At 42.2% G+C, this 24,262-nt stretch overlaps 1 protein-coding gene across 2 annotated transcripts in view; it reads left to right on the top strand.

The window, feature by feature from the left end:
• Positions 1-24,262, top strand: part of LOC125894873 (polycomb group RING finger protein 3) — a 100,442-nt gene that overhangs the window by 32,772 nt on the left and 43,408 nt on the right. For both annotated transcript variants that reach the window (XM_049586526.1, XM_049586525.1), the window contains exons 2-3: positions 7,021-7,130; positions 18,979-19,096. In XM_049586526.1, coding sequence (XP_049442483.1) covers positions 7,116-7,130; positions 18,979-19,096 — 133 coding nt within the window. In that variant the 5' untranslated portion in view covers positions 7,021-7,115. The remainder of the gene's footprint in view (positions 1-7,020; positions 7,131-18,978; positions 19,097-24,262) is intronic.

The raw sequence follows: 24,262 nt of genomic DNA, 5'->3' as shown, positions 1-24,262 counted from the left end.
CCTAGCACACAGATCTGGTACTAAAAGGTGGAGCTGTGAACACTGCAGTCTGATTGGTCAGTAGAGAACGGTCACTCCGCTCAGGGTTGAGTTGTGTCTGGTTTTGAGGCTCATGTAACCACTGTTCATACTGTGGAGAGTTTTATTAGTAAACTGTAACTATAAAATGAAAGGATGTGTTGCTGCCTCTCACAGCAGCTGGAGTCTGAGAAAAAATAACTTCATTCACTGGGCCGACTGCTGGTGACTTTTAAGGTGGAACGTTAACTTGTAATGTTACTCAATGCATGAGTTGATGACATGAATCCATCAGCACACCTTAAATTTCACCGTGACAACTTTGACCATCACTTTGGTTTTTATATGACGTACACTTTACACGATGTACATGTCATTCCTGTGGGCTACAGCAACACTAAACCCCTGAGCTTGCCTGAGAAGGACTAAATGCACAAAGCCGCTATTTTCAAATATCCCATGGAGAGAGACTCTCACTGCAGCCTGTTTTATTTTGTTCTGAAAATGTTGGCGCGCAGCCTCGTTCTGTGGACGATAAACCAGGTGCAGACTGATAAGAGAGGAAATACAGTGAGTGCTGGACGGAGCAGTGAGTGACAACAACCCTGCCCACATTGAAGAGAACTGTTTGTGGTGGAAACGCTAAACCAGGGTAGTCCAAACTTTTTTGAATGAGGGCCAGATAAGACAACGTGAAAATACCTGGGGGCCAACTGATTCTCGCATCAAATGGGTTTAAAAAAAACAAGCCAAAAAGAAGTCTGACAAATGCAACCATTTTATCTTTTAATGAACTATTACTACTTGATGCCTGTCTACAAACTGTATGATAGTCCTATCATTGTGAGGTAAAGAGTAAAAATGCGAAGTGATTAACCATTATTGTGTAAAGGGCCATATATGGTATATTTTGAAAGTCAAGCCAAGGGCCGATTAAAATTGGTCTGCGGGCCACAATTTGTCCAGGGGCCAGACTTTGGACATGCCTGCACTAAACAAATCGAGGGTCTAGGTACCATGTCTGAAGGGTTACTGTTGGTTCTAAAGGTACCATACTGAAAGTGTTTGGTGGAAATGGGGCTTTATACACCTTTAAACTTTTCAAACTTTGTTTGAATAAGAAAAAAGCTGATTTATCCAAAAACCACACTCAAATTTGGTTCAAAAATATCTCTATAAGGTTTTAAGAGCATTAATTGTAAGTGTCTGATACCCGTAGACACTTTGGTTCAGGCTGCTGTCCTAATGTCTGCTATATTGTGCCGTGTTTGTCTCCATTAAAGTGCTGACAGTTGAGACAGGCAGGAAATAAGAGGTGGTTAACTGATAGACTTAAACGCGTCTTAACCACTCAACTATCAGGACGTCCCTAATATCTGACTGTTAACTGAAATAACTGTGTTAAAGTATGATGGTGAGAGCAGGCTGTGTGTTGCCGTGGATGCAGGCTGTCTATTTAATATATTTCTGTGACGTTCACAAAGCTGGTGTCCTGAAATGACCCTGAATGCAGCAGCCTCAGTCTGAACTAAACTGAGCTGAACTCGGAGGTGGTTTGTCATCTTTTATGTTTTATCCTTTGTATATATTTTTGCCTCCAGTGTTATCCCTCCGGTGGTTCAGGATCACTACAACAGCCATCACTGCTGCTGCTGCTGCTGCTGCTGCTGCAGAGGGCAGAAACTGAACAAACGTCTTTCAGTAGCAAAGATCTGCAGTCTGAATGTCTGCTGTTATTTCGTTTAGATGTTGTCCAAATACAGACACTACATGACCAGAAGCATGTGGACATTGTTAATATCTGTTAACAGAGATAACAGTGTCTCCAGTATGATGGGAAAGCATAAAGCAGTGGATGCAGACAGTCTGTCTAATTTGCTGGCGTTCACAGAGCTGGTGTCCTGACGTGACCCTGAATGCAGCAGCCTCAGTCTGCACTGAGCTGAACTCAGAGCTGGTTTGTCATCTTTAATGTGTTATCTGTGATAGTTTTGCCTCTGGCATTATACATTTTGCCTGCAGTATTATCCCTCTAGTTGTCCAGCAGCGGTTCAAGATCACTGTTTCCACCATCGCTGCTTTTGAAAAGTTTGTTCTGTTTGTTTCTGTTCTCTGCAGCAAAGATCTGCATCCCATCAGACATCTGACTGTCTGATGGGATTTTATTTTGACCACGTCCAAATAACAAAGAAACCAGAGTGCAGAGTCAACACATTTGAATATTTGGCTTATGTAGGGCTGTACTGTGATCCAGAGCTTGCAAACAAAATCCACATGGAGTGCGCTACATGGCCAAAAGTATGTGGACACCACTGTCCTTTTTTAATGTCTCCGCACCAGCGGCAGCCGTAGCCGGAGGCATTATGTTTTTGGGTTTTCCATCCATCAGTCCCATTTCCATGAAGGCAATACCTGATAATGGCCCTGAGGGAATTTTTCAAATTTGGCACAAACGTCCGCTGGGACTAAATGATGAACTCATAAGATTTTGGTGGTCAAAGGTCAAAGGTCAAGGCCACTGACTTTGTCTGTCTCATTCTTGTGAATGCGATATTTCAACAACACCTTTTGGGATTTTTTTCAAATTTGGCACAAATTACCACTTTGACTTAGTGATTAACTGATTAGATTTTGGTGGTCAAAAATCGAGGACAGCGTGACCTTGTATCCGACTCAGTCTTGTAAACGTGGTATCTCATGAACGCCTTGAAGGAATTTCTTCAAATTTGGCACGGATGTCCCCTTGGACTCAATGATGAACTGATTAGCTTTTGTTGGTCAAAGGTAAAGGTCACTGTGACCTCACATCAGTCTAATTCTCATGAACGCCTCGAGGGAATTTCTTCAGATTTTGCTAAAACGTTCACTTCGACTCTGAAATTATAAGCTTAAGCTTCTACCTACACCCTTTCAGTTACATTGATTATTGAAATGTACTGAAATAATTTCATTCATTCATTCATTCATTCATTCATTCATTCATTCAAATTAACCAATTAGAATTTGTTAGTCAAAGGTCAAGGTCATTGTGACCTTGCATTAGTCTCATCCTTGTGGACATGACATTTAGTTTCAGGGGGTATCTTGATGCAACAGTTTGTTGACTAAACAATCGTCAACTGTCAACTATTTGGCATTTTTACTTAAAAATATCTAAACCAAGGAATCAAATATTTTATGGTTCCAGCTTCTGAAATGTGAGGATTTTATGTGTTTCTTTGTAATATATGAGAGTAAAGTGAATGTCTTCCTGTTTTTAGACTGTTGGTTGAATAAAATAAGGACGCTGAAATTTTCACTCAGGGCATTTAAAAGTATTTGCTGCCATTTTATAGACAAACTGCTATTTGAATCACTGAGAAAATAACCTGTTGATTCATTGATCAAGTAGATGGCAGTAGGTATTCCAGCTTTGGTGAAGCAGTTTGTGTTTGGCACAAAACCAGCTCCACAAAGGAATGATTCTCCCAATTTAGACCTCACTAATGCTCTTGTGGCTGAATGGGAACAAATCTCTACATCTGGTGGAAAGTCTAAAACCAGACAAATGGAGGCTGGTATAGCAGCAGATTAATGACCATGGCATGTTGTGGAGTGTTGTGTTGCCTCATTGCCTGTTTCATAAAGGTGCAGACACACCAAACCGACTTCAGAGAACTAGTGGCGACAAAGGCCCCTGCTTGCTTAACTGACGGCACTGAGTCTTGGCCAGTAGTTAGCCAGCTAGCAAATTTAACACCATTCAATGTTGAAAGAACAGAGCATGTTTATCATGCGCCAGGGAAGAGTGACAAACCAAAGCCAAAGAGCTCAATGGCTCAGGGAAAACAATCTGACCCTATGGAACAAGTTTGTCTTGGTCTCACTTCCTCTTACTTAAACTCTTTGTTTACTTTCCTCACTTCTATCTTGTGTGGCCGAAACATCAGCCAAAGAAAAGGTGTCAACGAGGGGCAACAGCGCAAGACACACGGCACCAACCAGGGCAACAAACGCTGACCAACAGCCAGCTGTCAGCTTGGTGTGTCAGGACCTTTAAGATGAGGCAAGCATCTGCAAAATGTTTTAAACTATCGAACTGTACTTTTGTACCATGTGGCAGTGGTGAAGCATTTCCAGTGTCTGTAAGTGGATTTAATTGGTTTCAGAGTTGTCGTGCTCGCTTGTGACCAGCTTGTGGAACAGTATGTTATGTGGGAGAAGGTCATTGCATGCATAAAGAGGTTGGATGTCTCTGTTGTAAGCAATGCTTTTATATGCCTAAAATTAGCCAGGTTAAATTTGAAGTACCAGCCACCTTTATAACAATTTATTTTTCGACAAATTCAGATCTAGGATGATTCCAAAGCATTTCAAATCAAACGTCAACTTTATCTATAATGTCAGTGTCTGATTTCTGATCCCCACATCCCTCAACATTCTGGTGTTTGATGTTGTCAGCGCAGACAGGTTTACGCTTTCACACCTGTCTGAGCAAACCAAACAAAAAGAGGAAACCCTCATGAGTTTCCTCGGTGTGAACACGAACTCTACTCAACCCCCAACAAGGCACATATAAAACATTACATCACAGAGGAGTCGCCGGGCATCATGTGACGATAACATCTGTGTGAGGCTCCTCTGTGCGTGGCAGCTCTCTAATAGGCAGCGGTACAGTGTGTGTGTGTCCTCAGCCGCCCCGCGCCACATTTCATCTCTGTCGACTAACTGGGCTAATTTCACGGTCTGATGAGCAGACGGAGGCAGGCTGGCAGACTTACTGTTGTCACCAGAGACTTTAAAGGCTGTTTTCTTTTTAAACCGTGTATGTGTGTTTGGAGGAGGATGAAACAGTGGTGGGTGTTCGCCTGGCGTTCCCTCTCCCATCGTGACTGGAGTGGTCGGACTCCTACAATTAAGCAATGAATCACACGAAGTGATGGCAGGACGAGTCACTGCTGCCCGGCTGTAGGACGGAAATCAGTTGCCCTCTGTGGAGGACGACTGCAACTTTCAGGAACACTGGACAGTATTAAACTGGTGTGTTTAAGTGGTAGTACATGAGATCATCTCCTTTTCGTTTGTTCGCTCCTGGCACGCATTCATAGCTGTGGTATTTGGCTCGTCAATCAAATGGTGTGGGTGGTACAGTGAAGTATTTATTCCTTAGAGTTTCCATTGCAGTTTGACTCTCTCAAGGTAGTTTTCTTTTCTTTGGTTGCTCGGTAAAACATCACCAAATTAAGAGCCTTTGATTTAAGGAGTAGCTTGTTGTCGTCTTCACTCTTCAGCTTTTGTACTGATCAACCAACTAAATTAGCGTGTTAAATGATGAGCTCTGGATGTGCTGCTAGTTGGTAGATCTTGTACAGAGCCAGGTCAGTTGTGTCTTTGTGCTAAGCTAAGCTAACTGGCTGCTGCAGGCTTCATATTGAACAAACAGACATGAGAGTGGTATTGATTTGTCTCATCTAACGCTGAGTAACAAAGCAAATACAGTGAAAAGATGCTCAGCTCTGAACGCAGTGACCTTCAAATCTGGACTTTATGACTTGTTTTTAATATGACAAACATTCACTTGGGATGTGTTGTTGTGTGTAGCTTTGTATTGTACTTTTTGTCTTGTGTTCTTATTTGTGTGTGAGTACAACTTTATATTGTATTACTGGCTGGGTCTTTGTTCTGACCTGCTGAAGCAGGTTTTATACTTCTGCATCGAATCGACGCCATAACTTACGTGTAGCCTGATGTGCACATCCCCAGAAATGTAACTACAAGTCATGGCGACGCAGACCTCCTGTCTATTTCTGTAAGCTGAAACCATTTCCCTCAGTGGAAACAAAGCTTTTATTGACTTTAATTTCACAGATAATAATACAGTAAATTGTGAAGACAATAAAGCCTCCACAAAAATAGCATTTTAAGTCCTGTGTGTGATTTATCCTGGCTTCATATGAGCAGAGGAAATCTCCACTAGTTGCTAGGCTAATTTATACAATGTAAAATGCCATAGGCTTGTGCTCTTATCATTAGCATGTTATATTTGTTTGGAAAACGTGTTTAGTATAAGACAGTTGTTTTGTCAGTGAACCTTGTGAGTTGTAATGGAGCCGAATTTTGTAACTTTACCTTTGTTAAATGTTGCTGTTGTCCCTGGCTTCATATGAGAAGAGGAAAAGTCCGCTAGCTGCTAGGCTAATTTATACAATGTAAAATGTCATAGGCTTGTGCTAATAACGTTAGCATGTTGTATTTGTTTGGAAAACGTGTTTAGTATTAGACAGTTGTTTTGTCAGTGAACCTTGTGAGTTGTAATGGAGCTGAATTTTGTAATGTTACTTTTGTTAAATTGCTTTTGTCCCTAGCTTCATATGAGTAGAGGGAAAGTCTGCTTGCTGCTAGGCTAATTTATACAATGTAAAATGCCATAGGCTTGTGCTAATAACGTTAGCATGTTGTATTTGTGAGGAAAATGTGTCCAGATAAAGACAAGTGTTTACTGTGAGTTACAGTGAAGCTGATTTGTGTACTTGTGTTTGAAATTGTCTCTGTTAAGCCATGTTTAATGTGTGTTTTACAGCACTACACAGAAACCCCACCACTGACTAGTGTTTTGGAGGTGTAACTGCAGAGTGACACAGACACACCACCACACAAGTATAAATGCTCACAACGATGTAGGCCACATGTGTCGGCTCTGCATAGACCTGATGCACAAGTATAAATCCACCTTAAGAGACTACAGTTGTGAATTAGCTCTAAGCTGCAGTTCGGTACGGTGCATCATGATAACATTTATGTTTTGAACTGTACATGGTCCCTTTTAAATAAGAATAAATCAAATAAATATTGAGCCTGTTTTCTGAAATGATCAACTGTTCCTTTAAAGCAGAACTGTTTAAGGCTAGAAAGTTTCCAAGTTTCCAATTTAAGTGTCCAACTTTCTAAATGTCACAGCATCGATGAGATCTCAGATTAAATCCTCCTAACACCTTTGGCACTTGCTTTTCTTCTCTGTCTCAGGCTCTGATGAGAGGCTCTTCATGATGAGGAGCTAACACTGACGGCCGCACAACCGCAGGAAGAGACGTGGCCGCTGCACCATCCACAGTCGACGCATGGCGGTATTAGGGGTAAGAAACATACCGTCTGGTTTCCACATGTCTCTTCAGCCCTTTGACACAGAGATCGTGCTGTAGGGTTGTTACGAAGTTCCTTCTTTATGACACCTTTGCATTTTCACACAGAACCAAACACGGTGGCATCATATCGCTTCAGTGGGGGATTGTAGACAGCATGCAGGCATCCTGGAAGCATAAGAGGCATGACAGGCTTGACATGTAACACAGCCGGGTGGGGCTCTAGTGTGACATTTAACATACCCATCAGCAGGGCTTTATAAACAATAACAATGGCATAACATCGCAATAACAAACATTTACAGTCCCTGTTATATGGCTGCTGATCTTGTGGAGGGTAAGGAGCTCCTGGACCTCATTGTTTTCCCAATTTGTCGACATTTTCGGCTGCTGTTTTTCTTCATTGAGTTAGCTGCTAACAGCTACTTTTTAAGTCTTCTGCAGTGGGTGGCACGCATAACACCTCATCGTAATGTCACACCTTTGTCGCCCATGATCCCGTCCTACCAGCTTTCCCTTAAAACAAACCGCACTGTTACTAACTCTGATGCCAGCATAAAGGCGAGACGACTCTACCCCCATTTCACGATTGTACATTTATACTGAACAGCAAGGCAGCGTAACAGTGTGAAATTCCCTGAGAACTCCTGTTGTGTTTTCTTACTGGGCAGCGAGCGTCCTGTCATCCAGTCCACACTGACTCCCTCTTCTATATACGTCTCAGCTGTCTGTCAGCAGCAGTCCCTGGAGAGCTGTGTGGACAGAGCTAACCTGCCTTCACCAGGCTGACTGACAGCAGAAACCTACTGAACCAAAACAGTTTTTATGTCAGCTCCATAGGAAGAAATCAACAGTATTATATGTGTTGATTCGTTGGTTTTATTTCCCCGTCTGCTGTAGCGAGTGAGGGAAATATGCCTGGAGTGGAAACAAGCTCACACACAGACTGGGAGCTGATCAATCAAGATATGGCGAATAAGTTAAGAACACATGCACAGTGGGATGTGTTTGTGATTAGCAGCTGTCTACGCAGATCATGCTTCAAGAATTGCGACAAAAATAGACCTAAAAAATGTTGGGGGGCGTCAGTGTGGAGTGATACATTTAATCAACTTGAACTAATTTATTGATTTGGCCCTTTGGGGGCGTGGCTTTCAGATTATGTCGCATTGCACTCTGTCTCTATAGGAAATTTTACAAATTATCATTATTAGCAGAATTTGGATCTGATGGTGACCAATGGCTGCACAGCCTCCAGCAGTCACGCAGGGGTGTAAATCCTTGTAGATCCTCAACAGGAGCTGCAGAGAGGAGTTGGTGACTCTAAATTGTCCGTAGGTGTGAATGTGAGTGTGAATGGTTGTCTGTCTCTATGTGTCAGCCCTGTGATAGTCTGGTGGGTGAACCCTGCCTCTCACCCAGTGTCAGTTGGGATAGGCTCCAGCCCCCCCGCGACCCCTTACTGTACGTTCACACCAAAAGCGACCAGAGCTCCCAAAACGGCGGAAATCATTAATTTTCAATGAGAGCCCGGCAACTTGGGCGACCTGGTCGTCCTGGTCGTCATCCGCGCGTCTTGGGCGACAAAAGCGACCGGAGCGGCTCCGGAGGGGAGTGAAAACTCGTCTAACTTTATTGTAATGAGCTCTGACGTGGCTCGACGGCAACCAGTCAGAATGCTGACGTGCTTCGATGAAGCGGGTCCCAGAGAATAAGCTATGTAACTTTGGTTCCGACAGCACATTTGTTCTGACAATAGATATAGAGAAGCTGATTACTTGCCTTGGTGCCCCCTCAGTCCTTTATAATGTGTTGCTGTTCAGTTACAGAGACCAAAATAAAAAGAATGAGGCTTGGGACCGCGTCGCGGAGGTAGTTGGTTGGTCTGGTGAGTTTTAAAGTGTGTAATGTTCGTAATAGAGGAGAGAACAGCAGGCTAATGTTGCGACGTAGCATGCAAGTCTTCCTTGCTTGGTTTGAATGGGATGACCTACGTTTTCTGTTTTCATTGACCAAACATAACATTGTGTAGGCCAACTATGAGCTTTTTGACTGGACAACTGCAAGCAGCAACTACGCTGCTTTCAAGCCAGTAGTCCGCTTTGTGATCGAATGTTCGAATGATTGACATGATGAGCGACCAAAGCTGCCACAAATATTTTTGATAGTCGTGCTTCTTGGGCGTCCGCGAGAGACTTTGCCACTTTGCTAGCTTGTGGTTTGGACGTACAGTAACAGGATAAGCAGTCACGGAAAATTAATATTAATTATTATATTTGCGTAACTTTGAGTGAAGATGGTTGACAGAGGTTAGATGAGGGTAACCCGGGGTATACATTTGTTTTTGTCCAAAAAATATATCTGTCAGAAAAAACCCCCAAAGATATTCAATTTATTATTTTAAGAGACAAAAAAAAAGTGCAAATCTCCCCAATTATGAACGAGAACTGTGAATATTTGTGATTACTGCTTAAAAAAATGCCTGAAACAAATAACTCGGTTATTTTTCTGACATACTGCGGTTATGAAGTTGTTTTATAAATTCACGAGATGGTTAAATGCACCATCAAAGTTTTTTAGTTCTTAAAATCTGGACAATGGAGCCTCTTGTCTGATTATAACATCTCTGTTTCTCTTTTCATCTCCGTCACATCTGTCTGAGAGCCCAGAGTTGAGTCTGTCAGAGTTTCAGCAGTCTGAGGACTCAGAACAGCCCGCAGCCTCTAAATGACGGACGTCAGCTGTCTCTGTGTCTCACTCAGCAGCCACAACCAGCCATTATCTGACTGTTAGCTGGCTGTTATTTCACATCTGATGATTTTGTGCTGTAGCTGTCTGCCTGTTGTTTAATCAGCACAGCTGGTCACTCAGTTACTGTGTCTTTACTAGACAAGAAAAAGCCTGGAGCAGCACCATCGTAGCAGTTGTAGATTTTATCTCCTCGTTAAAGCAGGCTGGTCGCTGAGCCGCCGCAGCTGCCTGGTACGCTGAACACAAACTGTTGGTAGTGGATTTGATTTGATGGATGGTGGAGGCAGGAGCAGTTATGTTCAGAGTAGGTAGGGTAAAAACATCAAATATGATTAATATATGGGCTGACATAAAGGTATCTTTAATGCAAATATGACTGAGAGCGTGAGTGGAGGCAGACAGCTGAGCGGATACCAGAGGGCTGTCGAGGTTCATCAAAAGAAAAGTTGTGTTAAAAACGCAGCTCACACATTCTCTTTGAATGTCTTGTTGTTTTCAGAGTTACTCCTGATAGCCGATGGACAGAAACTCTCTGTAGGAGCCACCTCATTAAAAAGTCTGTCAGTTAACACGTCAGCAGCGATTTCTCTAAAGAGTGCAGGAGTCATAATAAACTAACATTTACCAAACATCTATTGACATGACATTTTAAGGCTTTTCTAACTCTGTGATCATTTATTTCACTCACTGACCTGAGATCAGTGGGGATAGAATGTGATATGTTGTCAATATCTTGTATTTAATTCAAATATAATTAAAAAATGATCTGATGTTTCATCACAAAGGAGAAGCTTGTAGTGGTTGCTCTTGTTTTTCTACCTTTCATTTTTAAGTTTTTAGTGCAGTTCTGTGAAAAACTTGAAGTAATATGTCTGTACTTTTATTGTCATTGCTTTATGTTAGCTGACAGCTTAGTGATGGAGGAGTGTGTGTTGTTACGTTTATTAAAAGGAGATAAAGCATCTTCAACAACAGGCCACAGTAACATGAGTTAAAAATGGTGCGTGAAGAAGGAGAAAGAGTTCTTCTGTTGCTTTGATTGATCTTCAGTTCTAGATTTTAAGGCCCTGACACACCAAGCTGACGGTCAGCTGTCGACCAAAGTCGGGCTGTCAGTGAGCGTCTGTCACCCTAGTTTTTGCGGTGTGTCCCACACTGTCGGGACTTTGGCGTTTGCGGCTTTTCAGCCGATTGAGCATGTTGAATCAGCAGCAGAGCTTGTCGGTGAGAGAGATCACTGATTGGCTGTTCAGGTTTTATTTCCTTGCCCCTGTAGCGAGTGAATCTGCCTGTAGTGAAACCGGGGCTAACCGGTGCTTCCTCCTCAGGCTCCACTTCACTCAGCTGCCCGACAGACCCGCTGCTTCTTCCCACTTTAACCTGAATAACAAACCAGAGCTAGCTGGGAGTGGCTAGCGGAGCCTGCAGAGGAAACACTGGGACTGTCTGGATGTAATAGTCCGTGGAGGTGCTGCGGTGCTCGGCTGCACAGATAGGAAACCCCTCGGCTGACAGGATGTACCACTTTCTCACTCCGCTCTCTCACGCAGGCGCAGAACGTACGTGCTACTTGGCCGTTGGATGTAGTCTTTGTAGTGTGTTCAAATTCAACTGACGCAGGACGACGTGAGGCGACATAGACAACGCAACAGTTGGCTTTCATCGCCGCTAGTTTTTTGATGTCGGTTTGGTGTGTCCGCACCTTTATGATTACACATCAGCTGTAAATCCCGAAAAACATAAGAATGAGGGCTTGAGTTTTTAACCAGTGTCTGCGTCATGCTGCGTCAGACAGTGAGAGCAGAGTGTATGTAGCCTGAGAGGCAAAACCCAGGCTATATTTTTCAACAGGTTGACAGGTTGTCCGTCTATTCAGACGTACGTCCATCCCATTCTTGTGAACGTGATATTTCATTAACTGCTTGAGGGAATTCAAATTTGGCTCAAACGTTCCCTTGGACTCAATGATGAACTGATAAGTTTTTGGTGGTCATAGGTCAAAGGTCCAGGTCTGTGTGACCTCATCTGTCTCAGTCTTGTGAATGTGATATCTCTAGAATACCTTGAGGGAGTTGCTTCAATTTGGCACAAACGTTCACTTGGAGTTAACACTGAACTGATTGGATTTCGGTGGTCAGAGGTCAAGGTCAGTGTGACCTTGCATCCGTCTCATTCTCGTGAACGCAATCTCTAAAGAACACCTCAAGGGAATTTCTATAAATTCGACACAAACATTCACTTGGACTGAAGAACAAAATAGAATTTTGTGGTTGAAGGTTGACGGTCAAGTTCAGTGTGACCTCAAAAATGTATACTCTAATAATGACAAAACTTCACACAAATGTCTGATAGGATAAAATAATGAAGTGAAGACATTTTGTATCAAAAAGGTCAAAGGTCAACTTCATTGTGACAATAATATTCTGCATAAAACAATTTTCTGGCCATTAGATACTGAAGTGATGACACTCATCTTGAAACTGTGCTGATTGTATAGATCTTCTGTGCTACTGGTGACAAGATGTGTGTGAAGCATCCATGTTTTCACAGACATGGATGTAAACTGTAAGAAAACTTGACTAATGCGTGGAGACGTACAACCACAGGGCAGTACTTCCAGTTCCTCTTAAAGCTGTGAGCACATGGTAATGACTGCATGTGAAATACATGGGTGTATCTGCACTTTTATCACTTTAAAGTTCACCTAGATTACAAAACCTGAGCAGGGGACACTGTTGACTGATGTTGAAGTGAGTCCGTCAAACTTCAACTGTAAAACTGGGATTTTAATAATTGAGGGGGACATTACTCATTAGATTCCAGATGAAGTTACTGGTTTTGAGTAGGTGTGGGAATCTCTCAGCACGTATGATAATTTGATTGCAATTCCGAGGACTACGATGCGAGTATAACTATAGATGCATCTCGATAGATCAAAATCTTTTTGTCTTTACATGATTTATTTTTCTCTCAGAATGACTACTTGCTACTTTTAAAACATATTTTTAATGATCCATAATTAAAATAAACCGATATGTTTATGTTCTAACTTATGGTATTAATAAAAGATAATGGAAGAAAATTTGACGCACAGGTTTACATCTGTTAACGTTTCACCCACTGATTGGTTCAACTGTGAGGAACGCTCAGCCAGGTCGTACAAAATTGTTACGGACGATCATAATGGTGAGAATTTGGTTTTAAATGTCCAGTTATTGACTTTCTGCATCAAGATGTAATCTTGTAAGAGAGAATTGTGATGCATCTGAGAATCCATTTGTAGTGTTGAGTTTGAAAACATCACAGGAAACCGGGGTCACTATTTTTTAGGCCAGGTCTGGGCACTAATATTAATCAGTGAGTGTGTCATTAGCAAAACAATAACTGAAATGAGGACACACTGAAACCATTCCTATTGTGGGCATCCATTGATGAATATTTCTGAGCTGACCGGCCAGATGACCGCTTATACATCAGCGTGTCCCTGTTTGCTCAGCCTCTGTGAGAACAGAGAGGACTCCCAGTGACTTGTCGATGATGTTACTTATAGAGTGAAACCACAGTTAGTCACTCAGTTACTCAACACGCAGAACAAATCACTGCTTTCAACATCCTTCTCATTTACATCTTTCCAAAATATGAATCACCAGCTGAGCTCCGTGTCGCCGCCTGTCACTCCTGCTGGTCTGAAGTCGACCCTGCAGCTACATGTTTAACTGAAGACTTACTGTAGCACAGCTGATCTCTGTCTGTATGTAACCGGCTTCTTCACTGCCGAACACTGCCACACAATGCTTGGATAGCCACGTCTCTAATCTCTGTAGAGATATTGTGAAGTGTTAAAACACTGTGGTGCTTCTACTGTACTCGGAGAGACGCTCTCAGGTAGGGGTTCACTGTAACAGCGATATCAAACAGGCCACCAGTGCTGCAATAAACCCTTAAAAGTTGCCTTCAGAAAGTCACATAACACAGGAGGTAGAGTGACTGTGGTTGGCAGGAGAGCAGAGATGATAACTAGCTCCTTGGGTACAATAGGACAAAGCATAGAAAACAGTGAGGCGCAGGCAGACAGAACACGCTGACATAAAATGCTGCAGTAATATCCAACATATTGTTCCTTGTTGTGATTAGGGCTGTATAACAGGCTGTGCTGCACTGGCTCTGGCTTTTATTCAATGGTGTTAGTGCTGAAATGGTCTCATCTTTCCAACTCAAAGCCCAGCAAGGGACGAGAGTTAAAAATCAGCAATAGCTATAAACTCTTTGGGCAATACAGGACTCTCATACTCTGTGTTGGAACTTTGCTAAACTGCGTCGTGCGGTGAAATAAAGAAAAAGAAGACATTTCTTCCAGGTATATGGAGGAATAGTATTGGTACTACAGGTTATATTATCTTTTTGGAAAACAATAATGTGTCTTTGCGCATGGATTTCCTGTTTTGTTTATGTCCACCAGAAAGTGATAGAGTGATTTGTCACTAAAAGACAGACCTTGCTTATGAATCACTGACCAGTCCCTCCAGGATTTTGCTTTTTTAGGGGAATTGTTTTGACCTAAAATGTCACGGCAGCTTTTCTAAAAAATTGCGCCCCCTGTTGTTGTGTTTGTAGGCATTTTTTTTGTAATGAAATTGCAGGAGAGTGAGTGAAAAGTGCAAAAATAGTTGGTTTTTGCACTGGCAATAGCCATGGCAGGAAGCATTATGTTTTATCGTTGGCCGTGCGTTCGTCCCATTCTCGTGAACGCAATATCTGTAAATCTGTATCTAAAAAGAGGGAGACGCAGTCTAAAGGCAAAAATATTTTAAACACAGGAAACAAAACAACTAAATAAAGTAAGGGTGAGATGTGTTTATCAGTAGAATCAGTGGTGAAGGTGTGTGTATGCTGTGTGTAGTGTGGGGTGTTGGAGGTGTGAAAGTAACAAGCAATGCTTGGGGGGAAGAGAGCGCCGCAGCCAGAGTGACAGGGTATATATAGACTGAGAGCATTGAGCCCAGGTGCTCCCAACATGGACAGTCACTCCACCCATCAGGTAGCCTACCTGCTGCGTTAAAGAAACAGAGCACAGTAGGCCCGTTTCCACTGCAGGAACTTCGGGGTAATTTTACGGGGCCGGGGCCGTTGGTGCGTGTCTCCACCGCAGGAACCACCTCCGAAGGACAGAGTTCTGGAACTTTTACAGGGGCTAAACAAGTCCCTGCCTCGGAGTAGGTACTCAGAACGGCCCCGAGAAACTCCTGGCTGGGGCTTGGGGATTACTTGGTGCTGATTGGATATACCCAAGGCGGGATGTGACGTCAACAGAAAGCGACAAAATAGCCGGCATTTTTAAACTCAGCAGATGAGGAGTTGCATTTTTAAAAGCAGGCATAAGTAAAAAAAAAAAAAAAAAAAAAGTAAGAAATGGAAGACAAATTGTACGACAAATGGACCGACGAAGAGGTCCAGGTGAAGCTGGCATTTTAAAATGGTCGCGCAACGATTACGTCACATCCAGAGCCCGGTAACTTCACAGGAACCTTCCTCCTACTCCGCCCTCTCAGTGGAGACATGGTGGTTGAGAGCGCCGAGTGAGAGGATGTTCCTGTAAAGTTCCTGCCCCACAAATAGTACCAGGAACTTCTTCAGTGGAAATGGGCCTAATAAATAAACAGATCAGGGGATGAACTGATTAGAATTTGGTGGTCAAAGGTCAAGGTCACTATGACTTTGTATTCATCTCATTCTCATGAACGCGATATCTCAAGAAAAGGGAATTTCCTCAAATATGACACAAACGTCCACTTGGACTCAAGAATGAGCTGATTCAAATTTGGTGGTCGAATGTCAAAGGTCAAGGTCACTGTGACCTCACGAAACCTGTTTCTGGCCATAACTTCATACATAGTCAAAATTTCACACAGATGTGTAACAGGATAAAATGATGAAGTGATGACATTTCATATTCAAAAAGGTCAAAGGTCAGCTTCACTGTGACATCATAATAACCTGTAAAAACACTTTACTCAACGTCATATCTCAGGAACAGAAGAGGAGACATTTGGTCAGATACTGAACTGGTGACACTAATCGTGGGTGTCCACCTTGAAATTACATAGATCTTCTGTGCTGTCGGGGGAAGATGTGTGTAAAGCAAGCATCTTTTTTGTTTTTTATATTTTTACAAACATGGATATAAACTGAGAGAAACTCGACTGGGGTGCGGAGCTGCCCAACCAAGAGTCTGTAATTTCATTTTTTCTTATAATTATTGATAAATTAATTATTAAAATATTAAACCATGCACTTCCTCAAAAAAAAAAAAAAAAAAACAGCAACCAAATTGCCAATCAGAGCTTTAAACTACAAAAATAGTAGTACAAACAGGGAAAAAAAAACCTCTTTACCTTTTTCCCTGAAGCCATGGCCACTTCCATTAACCCCCCCTTTTTTACACCCAGCAAGGGCAGAGGGTAATTAACACTCGAGTGTGCAGCAAACACACCAAGAAAAACGCAGTTTTCAATAACTATCAACTAAAAATTTAGCACCAGCCGACGACGACAAGCCCCCAGGTTGACACGATCTGGCTCAAAGGCTGCATCAAAAAGGAGGAAGCACACGGTTTAAAGGTTACAAAAAAAGGATACTAAATTTATTTAAATAATCACAAAGGATGAACTGAATGTGCAGCAAAAGGATAATGTGAGGTGTGTCAGTCAGTGGTCAGTGGTGTAGTGGTGTTGTGAGTTGAAAAATGTGCTGCGAGAGTGTTGTATGTTGCGAAACTAAAAGAAACCTCACCTTAAAGTCTCTGTTAAGGTGATTTGTCTCGTCTGTTGTTCATGAGTTTCAGCCGTTCTCCGAGGGTGTTTTTTCTGATACAAAAGTTTGTTTTGTATATTTAGGATCCCACCTTAGTTGTTACCACAGCAACAGCTATTCTTCCTGCGGTCCACACAAAAGATAAACATTCACAATCACGTTACAAACAATTCACAATAGTGTTTGTCTGTTGATGACTTTCATTTGTGTTGCAAAACAGTTGACCCTTGCTTTCATTCAGAACGTCAGCGCAACGTCTTGCGCAGTAGTTTTTGTTGGTAAATGTGAGATGTTTGTGTTGCACAGGTTTGCATCTTCACAACCAGGAACAAGGATGGGAGTGTAGAAACTCGAGAAACTGCGATGATTGGACAAAATTACAAGGTTGCACAGAATTCACAGGGTTGAATATGAGTTAATTATCAGGATCGCGACATCCTGTAGGAGCTGACTGACTTCTAGGGTTGCAGCGATACACCAGTTTCAAGATATACTGTGATCTAAAAGCTGACGGATATCATCCTGTGTACATTTGCTTATTTTCTAAATTGAAAGAAAAAGAAAAAAAAGTGGATGTTGAATTTCCTCTTTAAGTTATTTTCTAAGAGGAGACTTTTAACACAAACTTCCATTAATAATATGGTTTCAGGTATAATTTTATTTAGCACTGTGTTAGCATGAAGTTGTTTCTGGAGGAGGTTATTTTGCTGGGAACATCTCATACTGTTGCAACCCTGCTGACTTCATGTATCAACCTGACCGAGGCTCTCACCAGCATGTTTGCATCCCTAAGTTTAAATCCCCACTGCTGCTCTTGTTACATACACAAGCTTTGGGTTGGGCTGAAACTACAGGTGCTAATAACCTGCAGTTGGCTTCATCATCAGTCACATTATATGTGCTTGTTTCTTGAACAGAACAAAAGAAGAACATAATAATGAAGATTTTCCAGTGTTTTTATTTAGGGTGAATTAAAATCAGATAAAGTTTAAAACCATGAGGGATTCTTTTGTATCGTTTCTGCCCACATGCTGCAAACTGCCCTCTTTCCCACTCTGTGTTGTCAGAGACACAACTTCCTTTATTTGGGCATCTGTGATGTTATGCAACTTACACATTAGCTATAGCTATAACTGTAGGGCAGCACACAGTCAGTGAGCAGGAAGTGGCTGCAGGGATTGAACCTTAAACCTTTTGGTGAACGGATCACCTTTGTGTCTGCAGGACAGTCTGTAAGACGGACTGAACCTGTGACCCTTCAGATCTAACCTGTAAAATGACGATTGAAAGGACACAAAAAAGTATCAGAGTTTCATAGCAGTTTTGTTGTAGTTGCATGTAGTTGGTTAACCTCTTCCACCTCCTCCCTGCCACAGCCCCATTTTGTCTTTTTTTAGTGGTGGCAGGGGAGCTTTAGGGGCAGATAGCAGATCAACAGTATGTCACATAGAAGTAGTATACATCAACTGAAAGCTGGGAACCTGAAGATTAATCCGCAATCTGGTCTCACTCTGAAGTCGTTGATTAGCGGCGCCTGGTCAGTGACTTCAGGTGTCAGACACCAACGATAAAAGCTGTCCTTTCATGTTGCATGATGCACAACTAGTACCTATTATGGTTAAACAGCAACAACCACCGACTTTTCACTGACTTTCACTTGGGAGGTTGGTGTTTGCTTCTCGTAGGATCGTAAAGTCGTATCCTGTTCTTCTTCCTGAAACCCAACCATGTGCTTTTGTTGGCTGAACCTAACCACGTGTGTGCATTGTTGAAGGAAAAAAAACATCAACTCACGCTGTTGTTCGACGTAGTGCTTTTATTTTTTCCCTTTAAAAAATTTAGCTTAACATTGGAGTGCTATTTAAGTCACTCCCTGACAAGGCAGCACGACATGGATGGTACTAATGGATTCTGTACTTTTCTAGTCTCATATGACACCAGTATCTTCGCTCACCCTGCTACAGCCTCTGAAACCAGTACTGTCGGTGTCCTGGCGGAGTGGAAGAGGTTAAATGTTCTCAGACTGAATATGTTCCAGTTTTAATGAGTAAATTGTGTTTTCATGTTGTAGTTTTGCAATGAAATGTGAAGGAAAGTGTTTGTAACAGCACAAATCAATATTTTAAAATGTTTGTTCCCGCTGAAAGTGATGTCAAAAGTTCACTGAGTGTGCTCACAGTGACTGAAGATGACCTGAGATGAAAACCACTCTCTAGCAGCTGCAGTGAAGTTTGACTTTTGCTTGAAGTTTTAATCCCTAATTCTCATCTCTCCTCTGCAGAACCCCGACATGCTGACGAGGAAGATAAAGCTGTGTCACATCAACGCCCACATCACATGTCGTCTGTGTGATGGCTACCTGATTGACGCCACCACTGTCACAGAGTGCTTACACACCTGTAGGTCCCTCCTCACACACTTCCTGTCTGTCTTTGTGATTTCACATATTCTTGCTTTGTTGCTCTTCTGTCACTTTTGCTCCTGTTTTTCCTTCTTGTCATCAGCTCTTTTTCTCTCATCACGTTCTCTTTTATGTCTCTTGTTTATCTGACACATCGGCTGTGTTTGTCTCCGAGGGGTTTTCTCAGCTCTGGAGGTGTTACCTTCAGGATTTATCCCCGGTGGGAAGAATCCTGGAGGCAGAGCGATGCCTCTGTGATCTGTGCGGCTCAGCTTGTAGCTGCATTTTGATTTACAGCACTGCCTTCAGACTCTATGTGTCTGTCACACCACCAGATATGAAGTCCCTGAGCTGGCTGCTGTTCGGTCCACAGTCTCACCCATAAAACAAACCGCTCTCATAACTTATACAAATTTTATTTTTAAAGTTTTAAACCCAGTGACTTGAACCCGAACACACACAGACTCACGTGAAATAATGACACATCGTTAGTGGCGTATTTTCATTAAAGTAGGATAATAAAGTCTGTTTGTGTCTTCAGTTACAGTCTTTGTACTTTCTGGTCAGACCATTCGGTATCACCCCACTCACTCAAACCCAAAAAAAGCTGCTTTATTGAAGCGAAAGTTCTCTTAAAAATACACTTTAAAAAAAGGAAAGTTAAGTGACTGCCCATGATAACAATACATGATAAGTGCCCTCCTTTCATTACATCCTTACATAACTTCTCAGTTTGTGTCTTCGGACCTGATTAATTTAGTGGAATCTGTTGCACAGTCCTCCTCAACAGGATACAAAGTCTGATTATAAAAGTTTTTATCATGCAAAACCATCTTTCTTAGTCAAATTTAGTGCATCATTTTGTTTATTTTCAGCAAATACGCAAATCCAACCTTCCTCAAAGACTGAGAGAGATTTAAATCAAATACTGACTCTGCTTCAGTTCAAAAACTAAGACGGAAAGACCTCACAGACCCACATGGACCTGTTTTCTTTTGTTTGTGAAGCTTTTAGATAGCGTCATTTGGAGTGTGAACATCATCAACCATTAAAGGTGTTTTAATGGGTCTGGCAAGTTGACTCAGCGGCCAATTTGATAGTGCACTTTGATAAGGAAGACAGTAATTGTTACCTGACTGTTAAACTGTTGCGACTCGTTCAAAATCGTCGTGTTTATCCGTCACAAAGTGGCTCAGTGAATGTGACAAGCAGTCTGTGCACACAAAAGATCAGCTGAAAACGAACTGGATTGTTTTAAACTGAGAGAAACTGAAATGAACAAAAGAGCATGTAGATCAGCAGAGTGTTGAAGGTGCAAAACCAAAAGGCAACAATGCAGCTGGGGCAGCTTTAATAGCCTGGAAGGCCCAGGTGAGCTGAATCAAGCGAACGACCCTCACCTGTCGGCCAACTGCCTGACGAGTGGTGTTTCTCAAAGTCAAGGACCTTCCTTGGTAGGACGAGTTCTTCCTAACGTTCACTGAACACACATTGTAACAAGCTAACGAGTGCCTCCAGGTGTGCGTCATTAACTCTCAGCAGACTGAGGAGGTTTCAGGGAACTGTGATCATTTTGGGGTTCTCTAATGTCGTTGTACAATTTGAACAAATGTAAGCAGGATTTTCAAAGTCACGTGACCTTCAAGGATAAAATTTGTCTGGCTTATACTTAAGAAAAAAAAACCTCACCCGTTGTGGTGATTTTTTTAAAGGTCAGTTGAGGTGATTCAGTCAAGTGTTAGGAATGTATGGAGCATTAACACTTTAATCTGCTCCACTGATTTGAACAATTAAATGTCCATCTAAACATGAATGTCCTGTTGTTTGGGATGAAGAGTTGGCAGTAGAAGAGGTAATCCTTTTCACTGAATATGCAAACGGTGCTGTTCACAGGTGAGGCCAGGTGAAGCCCCCGACACACACAGACACATTCACACCCTAATCCCCTTTCAGAGTGGAGTAAAGACAACAGCTGAAAAAAGATTTGGTGACGCACCATCCTTGAAATTCAGCCGTTTAAGGATCCTTCCATGACTTTGGGAAACACCTGAGGTTGGCCAAGTCATCCTGCCAGACAGTGGGAGGGGTGTCACAGTGTCCTATCATCGTAATTTAGTTTATTTATGCAGCACTTTCCAAAGCAGAAGTTACAAAGTGCTTCACAGACGAAGAAGAGAAAAAGGGGAAATAAATATGAAAGACACGACAGAGACAAAAGAAGAAAATGTAAAGTTTTACACCAAAACCCCTCCGAAAACAACACATTCTAAAAAATACCCCTGATTTTTGCTTCATACTAGCAGAGGCTGCTCTGAAGCAGCGACAAGCTTTTCAAAAGGCATCACTGTGGTTGAAGTGTCATGTGATATAAATATAGATGACTTTATTTAGATGTTTAGGGTTGATTCTCTCCTTGTTTGTTAGTTGAAACACACACAGGACTGGACGAGTGATTTCACACAGCTCAAAATTTAGATAGGAGTTCAACATGACTCAGCTTTCCATCACATTTACATTAAACCATCCAGTTTGGGTAATTGTGCATAAACAGTATCTGGGCTCAAAAGATGTAGAAAACGTGTTATAAAATGCAGCTGTCGACCATCTGAGTTGCTTTTGCGAAACAAGGTTTAGGGCAGAACTTCCTCTTTAGATTCCTCGCCCATCTCGCCAGACACTTCCTGTTCAACCTGCGAGACCTCATCTATTTTTACAGCCTCAGTATTTCTTGATTTTGGACACTGAGTGTGTTTAAATGCACAAAATAGTACGGTTTTTACCCGTATTCATAAAAAGACAATTTTACTACTAAGCTGTTGACATGCCCAATCAAAAGGAATATTCCACTAATGTTTCCCTTTACAATCAGCCGTACATACTCCGTACATGTCCTCTATCGTGTCAAAGACTAGGTAGAGGAAAGTGGATGGCTGGAGCTGTATGTCATTTTGCTTCTTGCATCAAAACAGGATTTTTTCAATATTTCGTAATGGTGGCAGATTTGTTTGACCGTGTGAACACAGCCTTCCTCTTTTATTCCTTCAGTGACCCCCCTGAAAAGGACAGGGGTTTGATGTTTGCTCATATCCAAAAACTTGTTTTAAGTTGTGTTTCTTCTTCTTACCAGGGCTCTCATGCTTAAAATGTACCTACAAACAAAAGCCAAAAATGACATACACTAAAAATTATTCGACAGTTTCTACAACCTGACTTCCACCTCATCATCTGTGTCGCCAATTTCCCGTCTCCAAAATGTCCGTAAGCACGGGTCAAAGATTCTCCCATCAAGTCTGTTTTTATAGATCATGACTTTTCCGTTGGAAGTGGCGAACGCTTCTTTCAGGCCTTGGTTTGTGGGTATGCAGAGTTTAAAAATGAGACCCCAGCAATGTGGGCTTTTTGGACATGAATCTGCAGCCTCACAAACTGTTGGCGAGTTAGTTTGTGTACAATGTATCCATGACAACACACACAGAAAACTATAAATCGTCAAAAAGCAGTGTGTCGCAAACTGTGGCTAAAACGGCGATTGAAAAGCATGTTCCGAATAGGCTGTGTACATGCCCATAGAATGCTATTAAAACCCAAATATTTTCAGAATGTCTAAGTGTGGAAAAATCCTAATCTGGAATACCCAAATGGAATATGCTGTTGACATGACCCGGATCAAATTCAGAATAATAATGTGCATGTAAATGTGTCCATGGTTAAAGCTTCACACTGCCTCTACAGACTGATCCATCTGCATTCTACTGTACGCTGGCTCGTGTTTTACTGCCTGTTACACTGCAGAGGAAGTAGCCTGACCTTGAATCAGCTGTTCTGTAGGACCTGGGGGTCACTGCGTTAACAGGGTCTCAGCCTGATTACTTCATCTGCAGTCTTACAGTGCCCTTCATCGCTCACACGAGATCTGGGCCAAGTTGATGTTTTGTTGTGAAATGATAATCACACAGAATAATGGAAGGGGTCTGTGGATTTGGAGCTGGAAGGCATTCTCACCCCCACTGTGTTTGGAGCTGATGAATCGAACTCGACACATTTATTCCTGGTGCAGTGCATCGGGGCTGGTGAGAATAATCTAATCAAACTGGAGAGTGGACCCATCAGTCGCTCTGTGGTTTGTCTGATTGAAGTGAAAGCTTTTTGTTCATTTAAAGTGAGAAATCCCTGCAGATAAATCCACTTGATTCTGAGTGTCTTAAGCTTTGCTGCTGCTTTGAGGATACACACAGTCAAACAAGTAACTTAGTCTCCCTGCTAATGTTTGCAGCATCAAGCAGCCATAATAAGCTTTAATCAAGATGCTGAACTGAACACCCAAATGTTACCATGAGCATGCAGCGTTATCAGTTTGTATCAGACATATAAGATGATCCCAGACAGTGTAGCACCACATCTGTCCACTAGAGGGAGCTCCTCTACCGTAGTTTGGAGCTGCTCCGCTCACTGTAAACATCAGAGTGTCGACGAGATGCTTTGATTCTCCCTCTCACTTTGTGCAAAGGGGGCTCCGCCATCAGAGAGTTGAGACAAAGAGATTCACATCACGTCAGCGTTGCAGCTGTTCAGACAGGCTGAGCTCCACTGCAATAAAACTCAGGCTGCAATAATAAGTGTCAGGTGGAGATGGATTTGATAGAGACGAGCGTGCAGGGCAGGGTTTCAAAAGGTGTCCCATATTACGCACGTTTCCACAGGTGGAAGGTTGAGTAATTTATGTTTAAATGTGGTTTTTAATGTTAGATTATTCATGAGGAATCAGTGATCTGGATAGTCATGTTCTTTCCTGCAGGACTGCTGTTTGTTGATGCTCATCTTCAGATTGCTTTGATTCTTTTACTCTGTTGTTGATATTTAATCAGTTAGTTGATTGACAGAAAATTACATTAATAAGAAAAATCCCAAATTTTCCTATGTGTCAGCCTCTCAGATGTGAAGGTCTGTTGCTTTCATCTGTTTTATCTCATTTTAAATTAAATACCCTGAAGTGTGGACTGTGTCTCGGACAGAGCAACTAACCTGAACATGTCACCTCAGGCTACTGGAAACTGGTGATGAGCATTTTATAGACTAAATAATTCATTAAGAAGAAAAATAATTGACGTAAGTGTTGCCCCACCTTTGGGCGGCCCTTTGGAGCGAACACAACTCCACCACCGAC

Source organism: Epinephelus fuscoguttatus, linkage group LG9 (genome assembly GCF_011397635.1).
Source record: "Epinephelus fuscoguttatus linkage group LG9, E.fuscoguttatus.final_Chr_v1".
Lineage (NCBI taxonomy): Eukaryota > Metazoa > Chordata > Actinopteri > Perciformes > Serranidae > Epinephelus > Epinephelus fuscoguttatus.
This window is presented reverse-complemented; position numbering and strand designations above follow the sequence as displayed.